Genomic DNA, 22,525 nt, shown 5'->3' with positions numbered 1-22,525 from the left:
AAACATGTGACATTTGTGCATTTACTTTGGTTGTTCAAATACTGAACCAGTGAATCCCACCATCTATCTCCCTTAAGCCTTACCTCTCTTCTGTGTCAGGTCAACCGAGATGTGAGACTGTGAGGAAGAGCAGGAGGATGAGGAGGTGGAAGCATCAGGGGATAGGCAAAACTCCTCTGGTGGCTTCTCTGTCAGGGAGAAGTAGTCTGGCAGGGAGTCATTGTTGCTCTGCTTCACTGATTGACCCACTGCTGAGACACAGATAATTAGACACGCAAACTCATAACATCACCTCAAAGCATTATCTAGGCATCCTAAAAAAGGAACTGAGGACAAGAGCCTCCTCATGAACCTCTTGCTCGTTCGTTATCCAAGAAACCATGGAATATGTATACACATCCAAAATAATGCATTCTTTAGAACTTGAACAAGTATATATCCTATAGATAATCTGACAGTGTGCTACTGCTACTGATTAACAATGAGCACCATTAAGCTGTCCTAGTGCATGGCCAGAATGGGCTGAAGGGAAATCGAACACGTTGCGTCTGGCAAGGCGGTGCCCCCTGCTCCTTTGAGCCTCCAAGCTACCAGGCACGGAAGGTGTTGAGACAGCAGACTGACTGCCAGAGACCCTCTCCACCCCCAGAGGGTTTCGGCGCCGGTATTCCCTCCACTTCAGAGCCTGGGGAGAGAGGTGATGCGCTGTTGGGGATGGGGTGTTGTTAGGGTTATGATGAAGGGGTGGGTAGTTAGGGATTACAGAGGGATAGTTGAGAAGATGGATGGAGAGAGTATTAAGGAAATAAGAATAAGGGAAGTGATAAAAAAAATTAGAGAAAGTGAGGAAAAGACAGGACACACCAAAAATATGAGATAAAGAGAGAGAAGAAGGAAAAAGAAAGGTCAGAAGCATATGTATGTCAAAAACTTCATCAAGACTTTCCAATAGTTGATTATGCTTTGGTCAATTTTTTTGTTTTTGTTTTCCATTAAGGATCGTACCCTGTAATGGAAGTTGTTGTTCTTACTGTATCATTTCCTTTAAGGTCTGAGCAACTAAGGGACGCTGCAAGTTGCTTACCTGTCAGAGGGAATTGCTGGATTGTTCGGAAGCCAATCGAATCTGATTTTTGTATATTGGTTGTATGTATGACTGCAACTTACAGTAAGAAAAATGCTCTGTGTGCACTTCATGCAGTTCAAACTCAGAGTTTTGCTTTCAAATACAAAACATTTTCCAAATACTGTATGAAGGTGTCAACTGAATCACAACCTGAAAAAAATAGCAACAACAAAACAAATACCTTCTGCCACTGAAATACAACCTGAAGAAATGAAAGGTGACGTTCTCAGACTTATTAAACAGAGTTATTCGTCCACTGACATTCCACCCCAAAATTTGAGGGTTTGTATTCAACTGTGACCATGGCGTGCATATGAAAGCAAAACCAACAACACTGAAAAAACTACGATTATAGTAGGGCCCAACCGATAAATTGGCCAGCAGATTTAATCAGCTGATGATAGCCATTAGAGCATAATCAGTAATTGGCCTGAAGTTGGCTGATTGACACCGATTTAACACATAACTTTCATAGTACGCTCACTCAGGCAGCTGCATGGTACCTGACTAGATAAGACTGGAACAATTAGGATAATGCTTCATCACCGTGCAGAAACTGTTGTGGGCTGCGTTTACCTTCAGCAGAACAAGGACTGCGATTTTTTAAACTTATGGTACTGAGGAGGTAAAAGCGTTTCTGGGTGAAGTTATAACTTCATGGAGGAAAGAAAATCTTAACTCACATTGAGGACATCCAAGAAGCACATTACAAATCATGTTTTACCAGAGACTTTTGTGACACTGTTCATCCATCTGCCTGTTACCAACAGATATACATTTACTGACCCCTAAATTAGACACTGTGCAATGGAATGAACATCAATAACAGTCCTACCATGAATTCTACTTCAATGAATGTATTACTTAGTAAATGCTGACACATTCATATACATATCAGAAACTTCTTTATGTTTACTGAGATGATAGTGGGTGTTGACCTTCAATTTAAATCTTTGTAACAAGTGTTTGGAACTACATTTAAGCCATCAAAAGCAGGTATTAAATCTTTATCGGTTGAACCCTAATACACAGATATAAATATACATATATTACACTGAACACACACACACACACACACACACACACACATACACACACACACTTACATACAGTCAAAAGTTTAGACAATCCTTATTTAATGTTTTTTCTTGACGATTACCATTGTAGATTCTCAGTGAAGGCATCAAAACTTTGAATGATGTGAATTATGTGGTAAACAAAAATGTGTGAAATAAGTCATGTTTAAAGTTTGACTAGTTTGTATTTTGCTTTGTATTGTTCTGTGTTTTAGTATGTTGATTTTGATGGATGAAGTGTCTTTGCATACCTTGAAAAGCGCTCTATAAATAAAATGTGTTATGATTATAACATAGGCGACACAGCACTGTCGCCTCACAGCAAGAAGGTTACGGTTTCGGGCACGGGATCTTTCTGTGTGGAGTCTCCATGTTCTCCCTGTTCCTGTGTGGGTTCTCTCTGGGTACTCCAGCTTCCTCCCACAGTCCAAAGACATCAAGAGGGGACGAGGCTGATTGATACTCTAAATTGACATTTATCTGGGCTCTGATCTGAGGTGCTGTTAACTTGCGATTTCTGAGGCTGGTGAATTGAATGAACTTATCCTCAGCAACAAAGGTGATTCTTTGTCTTCCTTTACTGGAGCAGTCCTCATGTGAGACAGTTTCATCGTTGCGCTTGATGTTTTTTTTGACTGCATTTGGGGACACGTTCAAAGTTTTTGCAATTTTCCAGACAGACTGATCTTCAATTCTTTAAATAATGATGGACTATCTTTTCTCTTTATTTAGCTGATTGGTTCTTGCCGTAAAATGAATTTTAAGAGGATGTGTTCAGGAGGTGACGATATCATAATGCTCATTGGGAGAAGACCAAGGGTTTGCAGCACTGTCAACAAAGCAAAAGGTGGCTACTTTGAGGAATCTAAAGTATAAAACATATTTAGGGTTATTTAACAATTTTTTCTTCGCTACACAAATACACGTATATCTTGCTTCGTATATTTGATGTCCTCAGTATGTATCTAAAATGTAGAAATTAGTAAAAATAGAGATTAAAACATTGAATGAGAAGGTGTTTTTATATATATACATATATGTATATATGTATGTATGTGTGTGTGTGTGTGTGTGTGTGTGTGTGTGTGTACACACACAGTTCACCTTTTGCAGCCTCGCAGTTCTGCAGATTTTTTTTGTAGTGCAATTTTGCATGCAGGCAGAGGAAGATGCTAACCATCGCACAAAAAGTTTGACTTCTGGACATGCTAAAGGAAGGTAGAAGTCATGTGGCTATAATAATTGTAAAAAAAGCTGTGTATATATATCTATATCTATCTATATATCTATATCTATCTATATATCTATATCTATATCTATATATAGATATATCTATAGCTATATATCTATATCTATATATATATATATATACACACACACACACACACATATATGTAAACCCCCCCCCCCCACACACACACACACAGAGTATTGTATACCTTTGTGCTCACTAAAAAATATTACAAAAAATAAAAATAAAATAAATAAATAATAATAATAATAAAAAATATATTTACAACCTACCATTGTGTGTCCTGGCTCCAAGTACTTTGCTTCCATCCAAGTGCTTTCCAGACTCCAGGTACCCCAGTGGGCTCATTGTGTCACCAATTAGAGATCCATGGTGGAAATAGTGTCCCTGCACAACCGGCAGTATTGGTGGCACTGCACTTCTCTTTGCTCCAAGGGATGATGGTGGAGGGGTAGACTGTAATGACCCTGAACCCACACATAGTTTCGTTGTTGGGGGTGTGTGCAGGGGCCCGAGGCCTGCCGAGATGGGACAGGAGAGACTGTGTGGTGGCTGAGGGCTCGGGGTGCAGGTGGAGCATGTCCCAGAGCTGGGTGCTCCCTGAAGGCGTACTGGGGAGTAACTCCCAAGAGGTGAAGGTCTTACTGAGCTGGGTGCAGGCACAGCTTGGGTTACAGCACCCTTTTGCATATGTGCATTTTCATTTGTATCTTCACTGTCCTCCCCTCCTGTTCCTGCAGAGTGGGCCTGCATCCCTGACACGTAGCCGGTGAACAGAGGGAGCGGCTTGGGCTGTGGGGGCTTTGAGGCAAACTGATGGTGGAAGGTGAAGGGCTGGATGGGTAAGGTGGTGGGCCGTTGGTCCTTAGTGTAACGGACCACTGTTGGGTGGCTGTCTGAGGAGCTTGAGAGTCCACCTGGATGAGCAAATGAAGGACAGCAAAAGGAGATTGGCAAAAATTGAAAACAAAAAAGATGATGGTCAGCATATATAGTCAGTTAAACTAGTTTATTTTTCAGATAACAAGATAGTTTTTCAGTTAAGGGATGTCACAAAATGTAGAAAAATGAGCATTGTCATCTTCCATTTCCACCAGCAATATTTTGGGTACTAAGCATGTGGGCACCCTGGCTGGTTAACTTGCTCAGTTTAAGCTGATTTGTTTGCTGTCTCTTGGTCTTTGCCTTTCTATCACATGCACATCAAGTTTGTGGTTACATTGTGTACTTTTCTGCCTTTTTTTGGGGAGTTTGCAAATTGTGTTATATATATATATATATATATATATATATATATATATATATATATATATATATATATATATATATATATATATATATATATATAAAATCAATTTCTTACTTCAAAGGCACAGTAACTGCATTTCCAGTCTTAACATACAGGATTTGATCTCATGTAAACAAATATTCATTTTTAATGTGATTGCGTAGGCCCTCTTTTTGCAATAAAGGGTGAGTTCTGGTATAAGCCACACCTAGGTCTGGTTTTATATTCAAATCCAGATACAAATCATTTTAGTGGTTCAACAGATACAAATAATGACATCTCTGTTGCCCCTGATAGGTGAGATAACTGTACACCTGCTACACTATAAATCTTGTAGGTCATTTTTAAAAGCAAAAATGCAAATACCAATTCCTTAAAATAGGCACAAATCTCCACTGGGACAAAAAGATAAACTGAAAATTTTTGATGGTTAAAAGGTGAAGATTGCAGTGACAGGCAGCCATAAGAAGCATTATGTGCATTTCTAGATTTCTGATTTGATTTGGAACAGAACATCCTTGGGTCTGGCACTGAAACAAAACTTAGCAATCCCGTTCCAATATATGTCTGATAAATGACCAACTGACAATTAAAAGTTAGTAACCCTAAGTAGCCCTAAACATATATAGAAATTTCAAAATATATTATGGTACAGAATGGTAGTACAAGCTCAGGGTTTTTCAGCATAAACTATACAGTATCTTGATTGCTTGTCTAATGCTTAATCAGCTAATCAACTATGATTTCATAGGAGCAGACTGACACCAAACAGATAACACAGAATTGTCCAAACATGAGTCAAAGCCCACAGACAGCCATGCATGTTAGAAACATGTTCTAACAGGCCCTGCACACGCACACACACATTTACACACACACACACATTAAGACAAACACTCATTGGCAAAACCTGAAGACACTGCATCAGCGAGGAGAAGCCTTTTCTTGTACTGTGATTGTATCTGAATGTTTTTTCTGTAAGTGTGTGTTCCTCAATCCAGTGCAGAGTGTGATAGACAGGAACGTGTGTGACGTTGATAGCTTTGCGCAACCTGTTTATCACTTTAAGACCAGCCCTTGCTGCCTGGGCTAAGTGCAATGACAAGTTTCTGCCACAAGAGGAGGTGTTGACTGTGATGTCAGCAGGATGACAGAGGAAGGAACACTTCACACCCTGCAGGCTTAAGCTCCCACTGGGGATAGGGGGGAAGAACACTCCCACTGTCTCTCATTTATCTGCTCTGTCATTCCTCTCATTGCCATTTCTGTCATTTTCTCTTCCTGCCTATCCCCTTTTCTATGTGCTCTCATTCTTTTCAGCTTCTCTCTTGTTTTGGATGCACAATTAGACAGCCAAGGCTTTTTTGCTATCTGCAGCACTTTGCTTCAAGTTTCCACCATCAGCAAGGGAGCTGCATACTGAAGGCTGCATACCGTCACAATTATCTGAAGTCATCACAGTTTAATGTGAACACCGTCACAATTGGTTGCATTTTCAAAAACATTTTCCTTTCCTGAAAAGGATCATCATTTTGTCTTTGGTCTCAATGTTGCAGTAAAGTTAAAAGTTCTAACTCAAAGACATAAAATATTATCACTTCTGCTCAGTGCTGCCATCTAGCACAAATTACTACTTTAACCCTCTTTCACTAAATACACTGAAGAGCCAGGCTGCACGGTGGTGCAGTGGTCAGAACTGTTGCCTCACAGGGCCCGAGTCCCAGCTCAGGCACGGAATCTTTCTGTGTGAGTCTCCATGTTCTCCCTGTACCTGTGTGGGTTCTCTCTGGTACTCTGGCTTCCTCCCACAGTCCAAAGACATGCAAATGGGGACTAGGCTGATTGATACTCTAAATTGACCATAGGTGTGACTGTGAGTGTGAATGGTTGTCTGTCTATACAGTACATGTTAGCCCTGCAACGGACTGGTGACCTGTCCAGGGTGTAACCCGCCTCTTGCCCGAAAGCTGCTGGGATAGGCTCCAGCAACCCTTAACAGGAATAAGCGGAAGAAAAAGGATGGACACTGAAGATTCTTGACTTTTTTTAGAACCTTCTGTACAGGTGGGCTGCAGACTGTCTTTAACATATTACTAAACAAGGTTTATATTAGTAGCTTTTCATTGTTTTATTATGACATTAAAATTAAAACTATACGATTACGGCAGGCAGCACGGTGGTGCAGTGGTAAGCACTGTCACCTCACACCACGAAGGTTTCAGGTTCGAGCCTTGGCTTGAGCACGGGGTCTTTCTGTGTGGGATTTGCATGTTCTCCCTGTGCCTGTGTGGGTTCTCTCCAGCTTCCTCTCACAGTTCAAAGACATGCAAATGGGGACTAGGATAATCAGGTACTTTAAATTGACCGTAGGTGCGGCTGTGAGAGCGAATGGTTGTCTGTCTCTATGTGTTGGCCCTGTGATGGACTGGTGACCTGCCCAGGCTGAACCCCACCTCTCGCCTGAAGGCTGTTAAGATAGGCTCCAACCCCTCCGCAACCCTTAAATGGCGGGAAATGGATGGATGATTACTGTTACAATATCATATTAATAACCAGTTTATCATTGTGTTAATCATCAAACAATTCCTCAAAGGCCAATTGGATCTCTTCAAGTGTCCTCTTAAAATGTTCTTATTGAAATGACTTAATAATGCAGATATAAATCCTGTTAATTATGTTGGTACCTCCCTCAAGGTAAGTTTTGATAGTAAACAGCTGAAACGGATCTGTTTTCACATTTTATGTCTTGCTTATTTTTATGGGAATATACAGTATGTAGGTGTTTTGTGTGTGTGAATAACTGCAATGTACATCTTTTCATCCATACATTTCCAGCAGAGGTGGATCTGTTCCCAAATCCAAAGTTTGCCCAGGGTTAGATTCTTATTGTGGTTAATGGGTCACAATTATTTTCAATTTGCTCGATACATCACAGACAAGAAAAGCACACCAACATGAGCAGAAATGCTACCTTACTTTGTCATTTTAGGTTGCCATGGCATCAGTGCCTGTATCATTTTCCATACTTTCTCAGCTAGGGCAGAGCTGATGAGTCATCTGTGTGTATGTATGTGTCCGTGTCACCTTCACTTATAGTTCCACAAAACAAGGCAGCAACAACATGTTTTTTCAAGAAATGTAATAATGATGATAAATCTATTTATTTACTAATGAACAAAAAAACTGATGAAAGCTATTTTGATGATTCACCATTATATTCCAGAAGAAAATTGAATGAACATTTTTCATTGTATTGTTATGCTCCTTCGACAAATGTGAATGAGGAAGAAATAATCATCTGATGGTAAAAAACAATCATTTGCAACCCTCTGAAAGTTGCAAAGTTGTTCGAGACAAAAGACTGCATAAGCAGAATCCACATTTTAAATTGTTGGACTCAAAACTGACTAAAAGCCCTCATGACTTAAACAGTAACTCACATTTCTGAATTTTAGGAAACAAAAAGGTTGGATGTGAACAAAAATCCAGCTACTGATCAAGATATGTATTTAACAGACTTCGAGCCAAAACTAGGAATAGACCAACTTAAATGCAATGGTATTTTCAAAACTGACAATCACAGTGTGTGAACACAAAAGTGTATTGGACATCATCAAATGCTGGATTTCCTTCTTTGTATTTGTTTTTTCTGTTTATTCAAACCAAGCTTGATGTATATGATGTATCATTTCTACAGTAGAGAACAAGTCAAAGTTCTTAGTCACAATATGCATATTTCAGATCAAAGTCTAACCCTCAGCGCTGGATGATTCAGTGAGCTTGGCTTCTACAGTCTGGCCCCTAATTGGAAGGCATGAAGACTGAAAATGACTCACTAAATATACAGAGCCAAACAAATAAACCACTGAGTAAGGGATAGAAAATTAACTGAATTCCATTATTGATTATGATTTCTGCTTCATGAAAACAAGATAATAGAAGTAAAATGATCATTTTGTCTTGTGCTTTGGATTGTTGTACTTAATCTGGTGCTGTTGACACTGGTGCACACTATGCTATCCACAAAGCCCAAACAGTGTTTGCTTCATCTTGTGTTAAGAAGATGGAGGAGGAGGGAAATATAATGCATCTCTGACTGTAAAGAAGATGGCCGTAAGACAGTCTATGATTGAGAAGACAGGCAGTGCCTATCAAGTCATCTAGAAACATTTAAAAACACATTTAAATAGTGTGCAATTCTGGCTGCACCACGCAGCTACAAGAGCAAATTGTTTAATCACCTGTGTCAGCTCATAATGGTTTCTATGGGACTGTTGACACTTTTAACAAATTAAAATGTGTTTCACATCTCACATGTCTATCCAAATAAATGCTCACATTACTTGCATATTTAAAGTTTTAATTGCTCCATAATGGCTCGTATTTATTGCAAACATTACATACATGTCAATCTGTCCATCCAGCCATCACCAACTACTCATACTGTTTCAGGTTAACGGGGGTGCTGGAGCCTATCCCATCTGTCATAAAAAGGATGCCAGTCCATCGCAAGGCCACATATAGAGACAGACAACCACTCGCACTCACCTATGGCAATTTAGAGTCTCCAATTGGTGAAGGAGGAAGTCAGAGTACCCAGAGAGGAACCATGCATTAAGGGGAAGAATATGCCAATTGCACACAGGAAGGCCCTTGTTGGCCAGTGAATTAAAATCCTGAACCTTCTCGCGAGGCAACAGTGTTAACCACTGCACTACTGTGGCACCCATTACACATGTATATGTCTCAACATATATGGAGATGAAACAGTGTGCTCATGCAGTATATGGGGCCAGGTGGTCTGACTTTCACATGTCACAAAGCCACTGGGCGGGCCACAGGCTTCGGCCCCGCTCGCCCTCTCTTGAGGAGAAGAGAAGAAGATGGCTGATCATCATGTATGTGCTGTAGCAGGTTGCAATGCCAAGGAGAAAGTAATAACATTCGCTATCATAATCTACTGAAACACTTTGCTGTGAGAGAGCAATGGATAAGGTTTCTTGGTCATAGCTATATAACGAACAACTCATTGGTTTACAGTCAACACTTCACACAAGACTGTTTCACCAACTGGCAACAGAAAAAAATGGGCTTCAACAGCAAGTTAAATTTGAAGCTGGATGCTGTGCCTTCCATCAACACACCATCAGATGTACAGCCCGTATAATTATCGGTACATTTATTTTTTCTGTTGGGTGCTAATAATTCAACCGAGCCTGCCCACCAGGTCCTAGAGACCTGGTCCTAAACCAAGTGACCCAACATCGGAGGGGGTTCGCTTTTATCCACCAGGAAGGACGTGTCAGGCAGCCGCCCATCCTCTTCCCAATTGCCAACTGCCCCAGAATAAGACCAAGATGTACCGTCCACCCCAGCGATCTTGCAATGGAGCCCCCCTGCTGTGTGGACATTCAGGACAGCGAGCGCATAGGGTTTTAACCTCTCCAGCGAACACAATGTTTCTAGACCTCCATTTGAGGTATCCCCCCGCTTTGTCGTGCACTGAGCAGCGCTGTCCCCATCCACAACTCAGAGGTGAATTGCTAATGAGCTACTGGTGCTCTGCAGAAGCAGAGTCCTGGAAAATGGCACAGGTGTTGTGATTTTGGCTAAAAACTTCATAATCACAATTTAAAGACCACTGAGAATGCTCTAAAATAGCTAAAAGGGAGGATTATATTTTCTGGTGTATCAAAATAGTAATGCACCATGGTTGCGCCAGACCATGCCTCACTGACATATTTAAGAACCTGCTGGCGTAGATAGTGTACTAGTTCATTTCCTAGTAAAAGGGTGAAAGTACTTGCCAAGAAAACTTCATTTGCACCTCCCTGCTTCATGCCTACAACAGAGGCCAGTATCTACAATGTGTTTACTTGTTGCTGTGGATATTTCTGACCAACATCTATTCATTTCCAACATTTCTATTTCAACTAGTGCAGGAATTATCATCTGTTTTGTGTGAAGCTCTCTGGTGTATGTAGAGGCAGACAAAAAAGATCAGCCGATGAGCCAGCCAGATGGACTTCTAATGAATGATGGAACAGTGGGATGATACCTGACCTCAAGATTAAAACGGAAGAAGAAATAGAGATCAAAACACACTGCTGCATTAAGCCTGGTGTTTGACAGCCATGACGACTAGAGGCCCTGATCAGGTTAATGGTTTTCCAAGGAAAGGTCTCAGCTGGTAAATAAAAACCAAGGTTGCACACAAACACAAAGTAAATACACGACTTAAATACTGCAGGTCCAAATACAGCTTAGTATGCTGTTGTATAGCTCAGTGAAGTTGGAGGGTAGAGGGGGTCTCTGCACCTTTCTATCCACGATGACCTGGCTGCTATTCAGAACACGTACGGCTGACTTCAAGCTGTCTTTGGCCCTAAGCTGAGGATACACAATAACTCTGTTCCAAACACGATGCAATTATCCAACAAAAAAAGCAACTTTTAACATGCACACAGTGGTGAAAAGGTGCAAAAAATGGAAAAATTGTTTACAACAGTCAGATTGTTGATCAGTGTTTATGCCTGTATTATGCAGTATTATTATACTGTCTTTCAATTCAATTGTTACTTTTATTTGTCCTAACCTTATGTTGACTTTGAAAGCAAAAACTGTCATTTTTTTTACTGTATGTTAATAGACTGACCATATCTTGATGTTATCCTCCATGATTTTTGATGTTTGTTGGGTACAGGGATGGGCCTAAGTAATTGATTCAACACTGTTATGTGGAAAATCAAGCACTTCAGTAAGACACTATATGGATATTTTGAGTCAGACAGGCATTTCAGACATGGTCCTCCATCCATGATCAGTTAGCTGAAAAAAAAAAATCAAGTGCAATGATCTTATCTTCAAAATAAACCAGCAATGCTTTATTATTATTATTATTATCATTATTTGTTTTATTACAGCTGGTTTTGAGCACCTTACTCCTGAAAAATTCAGAGGAAGTAAGTTATGTATTGCAAGCTTGTTTTTCGTACTAAAGCTAAGACTGCTCCTTCTCATGTGTGTGTTCTGTTTAGCCAACTGATTTTGAGCTTTGCCCTATGAAGGTATGATGCCTTTCCATCCCCAGTGACCCAAAACATGATTAAAGGAGCAGGTTACAAACCTTCAGCCTTGGCCCGAATCTCCCTCACTCCTTCCAGGTGTCGCTCTATGCTACCTTGGCTGTAACATCTGGTGAAAGGTACAGGTGGCAGGCTGTGAGCATCAACCTCAAAATGCTGCTCCAGAATTGGAGAAATATCCACAGATGAGTGGGAGAGGGTGGAATAGGTGGATGAGAAGGGATCTGCTGCTGCTTTCATGGAGGGCGAACACCCTGAACCTCCGTTTCTCCGTTTGCTTCTAGCAATTTCTGCAAAAGAGGTGACCCGAGGAGGTGGAGGGGCTGGTGCAGCCCCCTCACTGAGGCGAACAGGGCAGCTCAACATGCGCTCCAGAGATCCAATCCGAGGAGAGGGAGACTTGTCCAGGTTGCGGTCATAGCTGCGAGAACGGGGGCGGCTACTGGAGGAGGAAGAGGCCCTGATAACACCCTGTTCATCCAGAGGAGGGGAGATGTTGACATATACCTGGCCTTCAATTGTGGCACAAGCAACGTCATTCTCAATGGCCACCTGCTGATTCTTCTTTGTCTCTTCATCATCCTCATCATCATCACCATTCTCTTGCTGAATGGAGAGAATCATGGTTAAAAAATAACAATAATTACATGATAGTTCATACCAAGAATGTGATTGGTCTGGGCTATTTCACGTCCAATGTAGCAAAATAGTTCACTTTGAAAGAGTCCTTAATAAATAATCTGGATACCTTGTTTCACCTTACGGAATGGTATCAGTAATTTTGTATAATATGTTGAGTATACCCTCAGAAGGCAAGGCACCTGCTCATTAGCGCAGGGTGACATACAAATTTTGCCTTTTTAGCCACATCAGTGAATGATACAAATAAAAATAACCACTTGTATCACTCTTAGAGAGTGTCAGAGAAAACCCAAACTCATATTCAGCTCCCTCATAACTTGTTAGCTTGTTTTTATGCACACTCTCCACAGTCAATCCTAATGTGAGTCAAAAGTTTAAAATAATTTAGTGTACGAGGCAAATACAAGATTGAAATAAAAGGAGGGAGGAGCTTTGCAAACACATCAAAGTCCATTGAGGATTGGAAGTGTGTTCAACACACTGAATTAACATCTAGTCTCCATGTCTGTAGTCTGTCACTTACCCTAGATGATTTTCCATCCTCATCTTCCTCCTCCGCGCCCTCATCATCAGCTTGCTGCTTGAACAAGAAGTACTCACTGGGCTGTGTAGGAGTGGGGCTGCCCTTGCTATGCTCATCAGAGCAGCTGTTGACCGAGGACCCTGCAGGACTGGGGGATGACTGGGACGAAAGGTCACAGGTGACCAGTTTGTAGTAGTTCTGGGTGGCGACAACCAGACGGGCCTGGCTCTGCAGACATGATGCAAGGTCACCAGATGACCCAAAATGTGGAGGGTGGTAGGAGTTGCAGTTGGCATCAAGTTCAAGAGTGCTCTGGTGCTCCTCAGAACAGGAGCAAGTGGGGAAGGTGGACAGATGCGGTTCACAGAGGACAGGGAAGGTATTACCCAGGGAGGAGGGTTGTTGCTGTGAAAGTGGGGGTTCAGTAGGTGAGGTGTGAAGATCTAAATAGAAAGCACCCGCAGTAGTTTCCTGCTGCTTTCCTGGAGGATCAGAAACAGATGATGTACAGGAGTGACTTCCAGAGCTGTTGAGGTTGGTGGGCACAGTGACTGTGGGCTTTTCCGGGACACTGTTGTTCAGCTTGTTGTAAATGGCGCTGAAGTTGACCAGGACACCGTCTGAGCTGTTGCAAGAGGAGTCACTACCATATTCTTGCTGGCACTCCAAAAAAGGTTCTGAGAAAGCTTCAGGAAAACGCTGAGGGTAGTTTTGAGAAAGTACACAGCAAGAGCAGTGCTGGACTGAGTAGGTGGAGGAACAGGAACCTGTCTTACTGCTTCGCCCACACCGCATAGGATGATCTTCATCTTCCTCATCATCACCCCAGTCTTGCTCTCCACAATCCATGGACATGTTAGAACCGCTGCTGCCATGGCGGCGCTGGCTGTCCAACCGCAGGATGTCCAGGTCCTCCAGCTGGTTGGAGAGATCTGAGACAACAGCACCCAGGGATTCACGGCTGCTTCCTCCCACTGAGCTATGCAGACAAAAAGGCTCAGGAGCAAAGCCAAGGTTGTGTAAGTGAAAAGGAGGGATTCCATCATCAAGAACAGGGTGAGTGTCGTTGTGAAGGTGAAAAGAGGAATCTTCAAGGTAACCACTCAGGTCATCACGATCATCCTCCTCTTCTTCATCATCGTCATCTTCTGTCTTCAGCAGGAATGGATTATGACGCAACGGATTCCTGCTTCTTGGTTTGGCTCTTGGTAATGTGTGAGCTGTGATCAGCTGGTCCTCTGAATTGCTTGAGGTAAACGAAGAATCATTACTTGCCGTACTACCTCCCCTTCGGCCACCCTTCCTCTCTTTTCCTCCAATGTGGGAGGACCAGGAGCTGCTAGAGGTCTGGATCAGGCTGCTGTAGAGAAAAGCCTCTCTCTGGAGTACATCTCTCTCGGGAAGGGAAGTGGTGCGACTCAAGCCCAGGTTCTCTGGTGGGCTAAAAGGGTTGCTTCTCTTCAGTGAGCCCCCGCAGCCACCCTGCCGACCCCCTGACACCTGGCAGTGCACAAGGGGGATGTGATGAACAATCAGGGTTTCGCCAGACAGCTTTGGAGGGCTGTCCATGGTCTAGGAGGAGGGAGGGTGAGACTGGAGTTACACCAGGAGGCCCTGAGAGGATGATGGGAAGGCGTATGAGCGGTGTATTTAAAGTTTTGTTCACACTCTGGTTGCGGGATGCAGCTCTGCAGGGCTGCCAGGGATTTGGGAGGAGAGGTCGGGGAAGTCAACACCGTGGTCAGAGTGGTACATCTAGAAAACAAAGAGGGAGAGAAAAAAGATCTGAAAGCAGGCAAAAGTCACAACAAAATTAATCACACACACAATTCATTTACACGCTTGATGTTACATGACACTGTCACAGTGCAAACAGGAAATGGAAAGCCAAAAAGTAAATGACCATTGCTGGTCCACCTTAAAGTTCAGTCCACCTTAAGTGAGCAAGTGAACCTGTAAGGAGGTTGTTGAAGCTTCAGGGCACTTTTAGCCGTTGATAAATTTAGCATCACTTTACAGCTACAACTGTACATATACAGATCTGATTTTGATTGTATTGGTATTGGCATGACACAGGCCCAAATCACTGATTAGTGTAGATATATGAGTGTGATTTGATCAATTAACCACAAAATGTCCCATGTAAATGCTGATGTAATCAGTGAAAAATATGTTTCAGCATGCCGTCAGGAGAGAAGCATTGATAATGCACCAAGTTTGTATTTACCTCCATATGAAAGTAGGGAATACAAAAAGTAGACAAGATCCATTTGAATGCCTCAAGCAATATTGAGTCATTTCTTTTCAAAACACACAAAGGATCAATGAGACAACAGATTGCAAAATGCTCAGTACATGGTCAGAGGGTGTATGAAAGGAATAAAGGCACTCAAAAACACACCTATGTGAGGCCTACTTCCAGAGGATGGATGGATAGATATTTATTATCATTGTTGGTTGTACAACAAAACTGTTGAAATAATCCAGTTGCAGCATAGAAAATAAAATGCAAAGGTACACCTATAATCGTACACACACACACGTGCAAGCATTCACATCCATGTGCAAACACATTCATGATCATAAGACTTAACATGATAGAAATTTAAAAAAAGGAATTCATAAGTAGGGGGGGGTGAAATATTACATTTGCTACGGATCAGAAACCATGACTGCACTGAGTCCATTATTACTGGAGGATGTTTATGACGTGTTACAGGAATAGATGTGAAGAGGGGGTTTCCTTGTTTACCTCTCTGCATCTTTCATGTGAACTTTACTTCAAACATATACAGAGGGAAAAAGACTTGTGCATTGGTATCAGTATAGGAAGATCCCCAAGTCTGTGAAATCACAAAGAATCCCTAACTTCTGTTTAACATGTAATCACCAAGCTGAATAATGCTAATGGCATCACCAGGGGTCGGCTGTAAAGCGACATAACACACACAAATCTTCCTATTATACACTGCTCAAAAAAATTAAAGGGACACTTTGAAAACACATCAGATGTCAGTAGGAAAAAAGTCGTGCTGGATAGCTATACTGATATGGACTGTCAATGTTATCAATTCAACAGTACCCTGCTGGAACACATTTTGTAGGGCTTTGGAAGTGCTCATCCTGTTCCTCCTTGCACAAGGGAGCAGACACTTGTCCTGTTGATGGGTTAAGGACCTTCTGTCCAGTTCTCCAACAGCAACTACCTGTCTCCTGAAATCTCCTCCATGCTCCTGAGACAGTGCTGGGACACAAAGCAAACCTTCTGGCAATGGCACATATTAATGTGCCATCCTGGAGGAGTTGGACTGCCTGTGCAACCTCTGTAAGATCCAGGTATTGCCTCATGATACCACTAGTGACACTGACCCTAGTCAAAGGCAAAACTAGTGAGAAACAGTCAGAAAAGATGAGGAGGGAAAAATATCAGTGGCCTCAATCTGTAAAACCATTCCTGTTTTAGGGGTCTCTCAGCCCCTTCAGTGCACCTGTTGTTAATTTCCAAGGTTACTGGGTAGCCTCTCCATTTACTGGCCACCCTGCCAAACTCATATTAATCATATGTTTCTTGGTTAAAGTTTGCTTTTAGATCACTACTCTAGATGGCATCACCTTGACCCCAAGTACAATTGCAAGGAACCTTGGAGTCATTTTTGACCAGGACCTTTCCTTTGATAAAACATGTGACTAGGTCACTGGTGCATGCATTTATCACTTCTAGGCTGGACTACTGTAACTCTCTCTTGTCAGGATGTCCTAAATACTCTCTAAAGAGTCTCCAGCTGGTCCAGAACGCTGCAGTGAGGGTTTTGACAGGAGTTAAGAAGAGAGAACACATCTCTCCCACTTTAGCTTCTCTCCACTGGCTTCCTGAAGAATTTAGAATCAACTTCAAAATCCTTCTGCTGACTCATAAGGCTCTCAATGATAAAGCTCCATCCTATCTGAAAGAACTCATTATCCCTTACTGTCCTACCAGAGCACTCCGCTCCCAGAATGCATGTCTGTTAGTGACTCCCAGTCAGGGGTGAATGTGAGCCGGAATGGGCCGGAACGCAGTTCCGGTAAAATATTCACGGCCAGAACAGAGTTCCGTTAAAAAAAAGGAGGAGAAGGGAGCTGTCAAAACCCAATATTAAATAAAGAAAACGACATTTGAAGGCGGGCTGTACGGTGGTGCAGTGGTTAGCGCTGTGGCCTCACAGCAAGAAGGTTCCAGGTTCGAGTCCCGGCTCGGGCGTGGGATCTTTCTGTGTGGAGTCTGCATGTTCTCCCTGTGCCTGCGTGGGTTCTCTCTGGTACTCCAGCTTCCTCCCACAGTCCAAAGACATCAAGAGGGGACGAGGCTGATTGATACTCTAAATTGACCGTAGGTATGAATGTGAGTGTGAATGGTTGTTTGTCTCTGTATGTTGGCCCTGCGATGGACTGGTGACCTGTCCAGGGTGAACCCTGCCTCTCGCCCGTAGATGCTGGGATAGGCTCCAGCCCCCCCGCGACCCTTACTAGGAAGGAATAAGTGGAAGACGACGATGGATGGATGGACGTCTGAAGGCGGCTTCACACTGAACGTGGCAGACGCGGCGCGCTGTGCGGGGTGGGGCGCTAGCACGGGCAGCGCTACCGAGTTGCTGGGCTTGGTTTGCGCTCATGTGACATCACAGCGCGCCCACATACACAATGAATGGACTTCCCCCGCGCAGCCTGCGCTGTGCGCGTTCAGTGTGAAACCGCCTTGACACGGAGTCGTGCCCATGAGCGCATCTCCGCATGTGAGGCGTGTCTGGTTGGCTAACAGACACGTGGGTCAAGTGACCAGCATTGTTAGTTTTGATTGGTTAAAACCACACACGTTCTGCTTTCACAGAATGAAAAAAAGAAAAAAAAAACAAAACAGAGGGGAAAAAATACAAAACAGACGGCAAAAAATCTCTAACTACTTTTAAGTCCAGGCTTAAGACTTTCCTTTATGACAGAGTCTTCAGTTAGGACTGGTTCAGGTAGCTCTGAACCATTGATAGCTATGCTGCTATAGGCTTAGACTGCTGGGGGACACATCAGGTTACATGGAGCCCTTCCCTTCCCTCCTCTCCTCTCCTCTCCTCTCCTCTCCTCTCCTCTCCTCTCCTCACATTTTGAGCTGTCATTATCATTATCTGTTGCACTTTGTAGTTTGGCCTTGGTGTCTTACACTCTCTCTGTTTCCACAGATCCACTGGAGCTCCATCTCTCTGCACCAACCGCCGCCTGCATTCCCACATTTTGTATTGTAAACTGTTTTCTTCTCTGTAACAACATCTACTGCACGTCTGTCCGTCCTGGGTGAGGGGTCCCTCCTCTGTTGCTCAGCCTGAGGTTTCTCAGATTTTTCCCTGTTAAAAGGGTTTTCTATGGAGTTTTTCCTCAGTCGATGTGAGGGTCTAAGGGCAGAGGATGTTGTTATGATGCCATGTGAAGCCCTTTGAGACAAACTACTTGTGAAAATGGGTATCAGTAAGTATTTTCCCTATGAAATGTTTGTTCCAATTATGGTCCCACTTTGCGCAAAATGGATGAAAAAGCAAGGTATGCTGTTTAGGAGTGGCTACCTTTTGATTGACAAGTTATCACCATAATCAATATCGGAATCATGGCAATCAAGACCTTCATAATGGTGAGTATCATAAACCAGTGTGACATTAAACCTTTGTGATATTACAGGTTTATTAAGACCTTTATTCATTAATTAAGAGAAAATTCAGAGACTATTTCCAGAAAAGTCTGCTAAAATTTTCTAAATAAGTTCCAGATTTAAAGTGCAACAGAGTGGTACAAAAATATAAAGATTCATAATGATAACAACATGCAAAATGCGCAGAAGATGTTCCTCTAAAGCAAATTAAAGAGAAGATAAAGGCTAGCTGAGGCAGCAAACAGCAGGTCATAAGCTAAATGCTAGCATGATGGGACATATTTACCCTGGAAAAGGGTAATACCTCTTTGATGAATAACCTTTTTAGATGGAAAATTGGAATGGTATTTGGTACAAGAAGCCACAGATTCACCTTTCTTCAAGAGGAGCTAAACCTTTTTTCTCACCACTACCCACCAAGTAATGATGACAATCCACAATGACCTGCTACAGGTATAAATGAAGAAAATCTACAAATTTCAACCACAGATAATGAAAATACATTTTGTTACCACTATCCACTGAGGAGGTGTCATTTGTCCTTAAAGTAAAGTGCCCTTATACCCTCTTAATTTATGCTTAGTTGAATCAAACCTAATCATTCATAAAGACCTGTAAAGAGGATTTTGTGTGTGCTATAGGCAAGGTGACCACCAATAAGCTGTAAAATGCCAGAAAACATGGGGCGCTGATGAGATGTAGCCTCACAGTGTGAGTGAAGGGATCGTGTAAGCAATCGTGTGAGCAACAGTGTGTCACTGCAGTCCACTGGTCTGATGTAGGAAGCAGTGGCGGCTGGCTCACTTCCAACAAATTGCCCGCCTTGCTACATCCAATAAAGGAGACAACAGGCCTCTCCTAATACAGAAACGTCACCATACCTTTCTGTCTTCACCACCAGCAACATTAAAAGTCTCCAATGGCATCCACAGCACAGAAAGATGAGCGCATAGCCAATTGTTTTCTGGAGTTTTATCAATTAAAAAAAATCAATATTGTAACATCTGCTGATAAGGATTTGGGTGGTGATGCATGCAAAGAAAGGAGTACAATGAAATAATTTAGATAAACTCTAACACCTGGCCGTGAACCTGTTCCCTAAAAAATATTAAAGCCCTGCAGTCACTAATCAGCTACAGTCGGACTCACTTTGGAATGGTAAATAACATCTTGTTACAGTATTTCAGCTGGTATAGTCTAGCACAGGGGTTCTTAACCCTTTTTGACCTTGAGGCCCAATTTTTATAGTACAAAGCGCCCTAGGGCCAATTAAATATTAACACTGTATAAGTTTTAATTGGCCCCACTCTCTGTTTGATTTGTATACAATCATAAACCAAATCCATTTACTGTTTAACAAGCAAAAACCTTGTCAAATAAAATAATATGATAAAGGGGATCATCACAAAGACTTTTATTAAACATGTGTATGTAAACCCATAAAGACATAAAGACAAGGTAGCCGGCTGCAAGGTAGCTGGCTTTCAATGCACATTTAGAGTTTCCAGTCAGTGACACGACAGACTTCTTCTGTATCTGCAGCCCATTTTCCTTTCTCTTAAAAAAGTTTCACTGGCTTTCCCATGAGCGTTGGATACTTGATCTGAAGATGCAGCTGTAGTTTTGAGGGATTTTGTGCTTCGTTGGTCAGCGTTAGCCCACACACTGAGCTCTTGGCACTGCCCCGCTACCTTCATTTATGAAGCCATTGGACAAGGGATTGTTTTTACACCAAAAATTTAGTTTTTTGGGGGGGTGGGGGAGTGGACATTATATCCCTCGACACTCTGGCCGAGGAGGTGGAGTCGCTGCCATTTTTGACATAAGTTTAGTAAATAAATCCTAAAACCCAAAATAGGTTTCAATTCATTTGAAAGCCTGATTCTCAGTTTGTCTCATCCGGCCTGGAAAACTCTACAGCCACTCTTATTTATTAGTGTGTGCCGCCCTCCTGGTCCTTACTCTGAATTCTCAGAGTTTATATCCAGTTTGGTTCTTAAAACAGATAAAGTCATTATTGTAGGTGACTTCAATATTCATGTGGATTTTGATAACGACAGTCTGGGTACTGCATTTATGTCTCTTCTAGACTCAGTTGTTTTCCATCAGTCCGTTCATGAACCGACTCACTGTCACAACCACACCCTCAACCTCATCCTAACATAAGGAATTGAAGCTGAACATCTAGTTGTATTTCCATAGAACGCGCTTTCATCTGACCATCAATTAATCACTTTTGAATTTGTACTTATTGACTACACGCAACAAAGGAAAACTCTAGTTTCCAGATGTTTGTCTGATCCGGCTGTAGCGAGATTTAAGGAAGCGCTTCCATTGGCACTAAATTCAGTGTCATGTCCCATTGTTACAGAGGACACTGTTGTCAACCTTAGTCCTTCCCAAATCGATCATTTTATCGATAGTGCAGCAGGCACCTTACCAACAACTTTGATTGTATTGCCCCATTAAAAAGGAAAACTATGAATCCAAGAAAACAAGCACCTTGGAACAATTCTGAAACCATCCATCCATTCCTTTTCTTCCGCTTATCCTGTTAAGGGTCATGGTGGGGCTGGAGCCTATCCCAGCGGCTTTCGGGCAAGAGGCAGGGTACACCCTGGACAGGTCGTCAGTCCTTCGCAGGGCTAACATATACATACGGACAACCATTCACACTCACAGTCATACCTACAGTCAATTTAGAGTATCCAATTAGCCTAGTCCCCATTTGCATGTCTTTGGACTGTGGGAGAAAGCCAGAGTACCCGGAGAGAACCCATGCGAGCACAGGGAGAACATGCAAACTCTTGTCACTACCAGGCTGGATTACTGCAATTCCCTCCTATCAGGCTGCACCAGTAGGTCCCTAAAGACTCTCCACCTGGTCCAAAAAGCTGCTGCCCATGTGTTGATGAGAACTAGTAGAAGAGACCATGTCTCTCCTGTACTGGCTTCTCTGCATTGGCTCTCTGTCAAATTCAGAATAGAATTCAAAATTCTCCTTCTAACATACAAAGTCCTCAACAATCAGGCACCTTCATATTTGACAGAACTCATAGTCCCCTATTATCCAGCTAGAACCCTTCACTCCCAAGATGCAGGGTTACTGGTGGTTCCTAGAGTTTCTAAAAGTAGAATGGGAGCCAGAGCCTTCAGCTATCAGGCTCCCCTCCAGGTGAACCGTCTCCTAGTTTCGGTCCAGGATGCAGGCACCCTCTCTACCTTTAAGAACAGATTTAAGAACTTCCTTTTTGATAAAGCTGATAGGTAGGGCTGCTTAGGCTGGCCCTATAGGCTTAGATTGCCAAGGTGTCTCCCTTGGTGCACTGGGCTTCTCTCTCCTCCTCTCTTTCCTCTCTGTCCTCCTGCATGTATTATACATAAATCCTACTCATATGTGTTACTAACTCATCTTCTTCTGCGGAGCCTTCGGGCTCACCACATCCAAGATCCCGGGTGCTGCTGGAGGAGGCTACTTAGCTACCTGCTCACGTCCCCAAATGACCATCAGTCTCTTTCCGTTTCTCTCCCTCTTTATCTCTGCCCCTCTCTTTCTTTCTGTATATCTGTCTTTCTCCATTCTCTGTCGTTGTCTCTGCCCTGCTCCCCTGCTCTCTGTCCCCCACAGGTCAAAGCAGAAAGCCGTCCCCATTGAGCCTGGATCTGCTCGACGTTCCTGCGTGTTAAAGGGAAGGCTTTCGTCTCCGCTATTGCGGAATGTGCTTGCTCATGGAGAATTGTTGGGTGTAAATTCATTGAAGGAGTGTGGTACTAGACCTGCTCTACTTGTAAAGTGTCATGAGATAACTCTTGTATTTTATTTGGCGCAATCCAAATAAAATTAACTTGACTTGACTCTAGG

General features: G+C 42.6%; 1 protein-coding gene across 4 annotated transcripts in view; it reads right to left on the bottom strand.

Moving 5' to 3' along the window:
• rusc2 (RUN and SH3 domain containing 2) overlaps positions 1-22,525 on the bottom strand; it is a 46,368-nt gene that overhangs the window by 10,488 nt on the left and 13,355 nt on the right. Inside the window, exons 2-6 of one of the 4 annotated variants that reach the window (XM_086206933.1) lie at positions 12,993-14,747; positions 11,869-12,433; positions 3,727-4,371; positions 490-705; positions 84-251 (exon numbers count right to left, since the gene is read on the bottom strand). In XM_086206933.1, coding sequence (XP_086063059.1) covers positions 84-251; positions 490-705; positions 3,727-4,371; positions 11,869-12,433; positions 12,993-14,561 — 3,163 coding nt within the window. In that variant the 5' untranslated portion in view covers positions 14,562-14,747. The remainder of the gene's footprint in view (positions 1-83; positions 252-489; positions 706-3,726; positions 4,372-11,868; positions 12,434-12,992; positions 14,748-22,525) is intronic. The other 3 variants (XM_086206934.1, XM_086206935.1, XM_086206936.1) reach the window with 3 other exon arrangements.

The sequence above is a fragment of the Aulostomus chinensis genome, chromosome 6, assembly GCF_037954235.1.
Source record: "Aulostomus chinensis isolate RoL2024-O1b breed Wild chromosome 6, RoL_Achi_v1.0, whole genome shotgun sequence".
Taxonomy (NCBI): Eukaryota; Metazoa; Chordata; class Actinopteri; order Syngnathiformes; family Aulostomidae; genus Aulostomus; species Aulostomus chinensis.
This window is presented reverse-complemented; position numbering and strand designations above follow the sequence as displayed.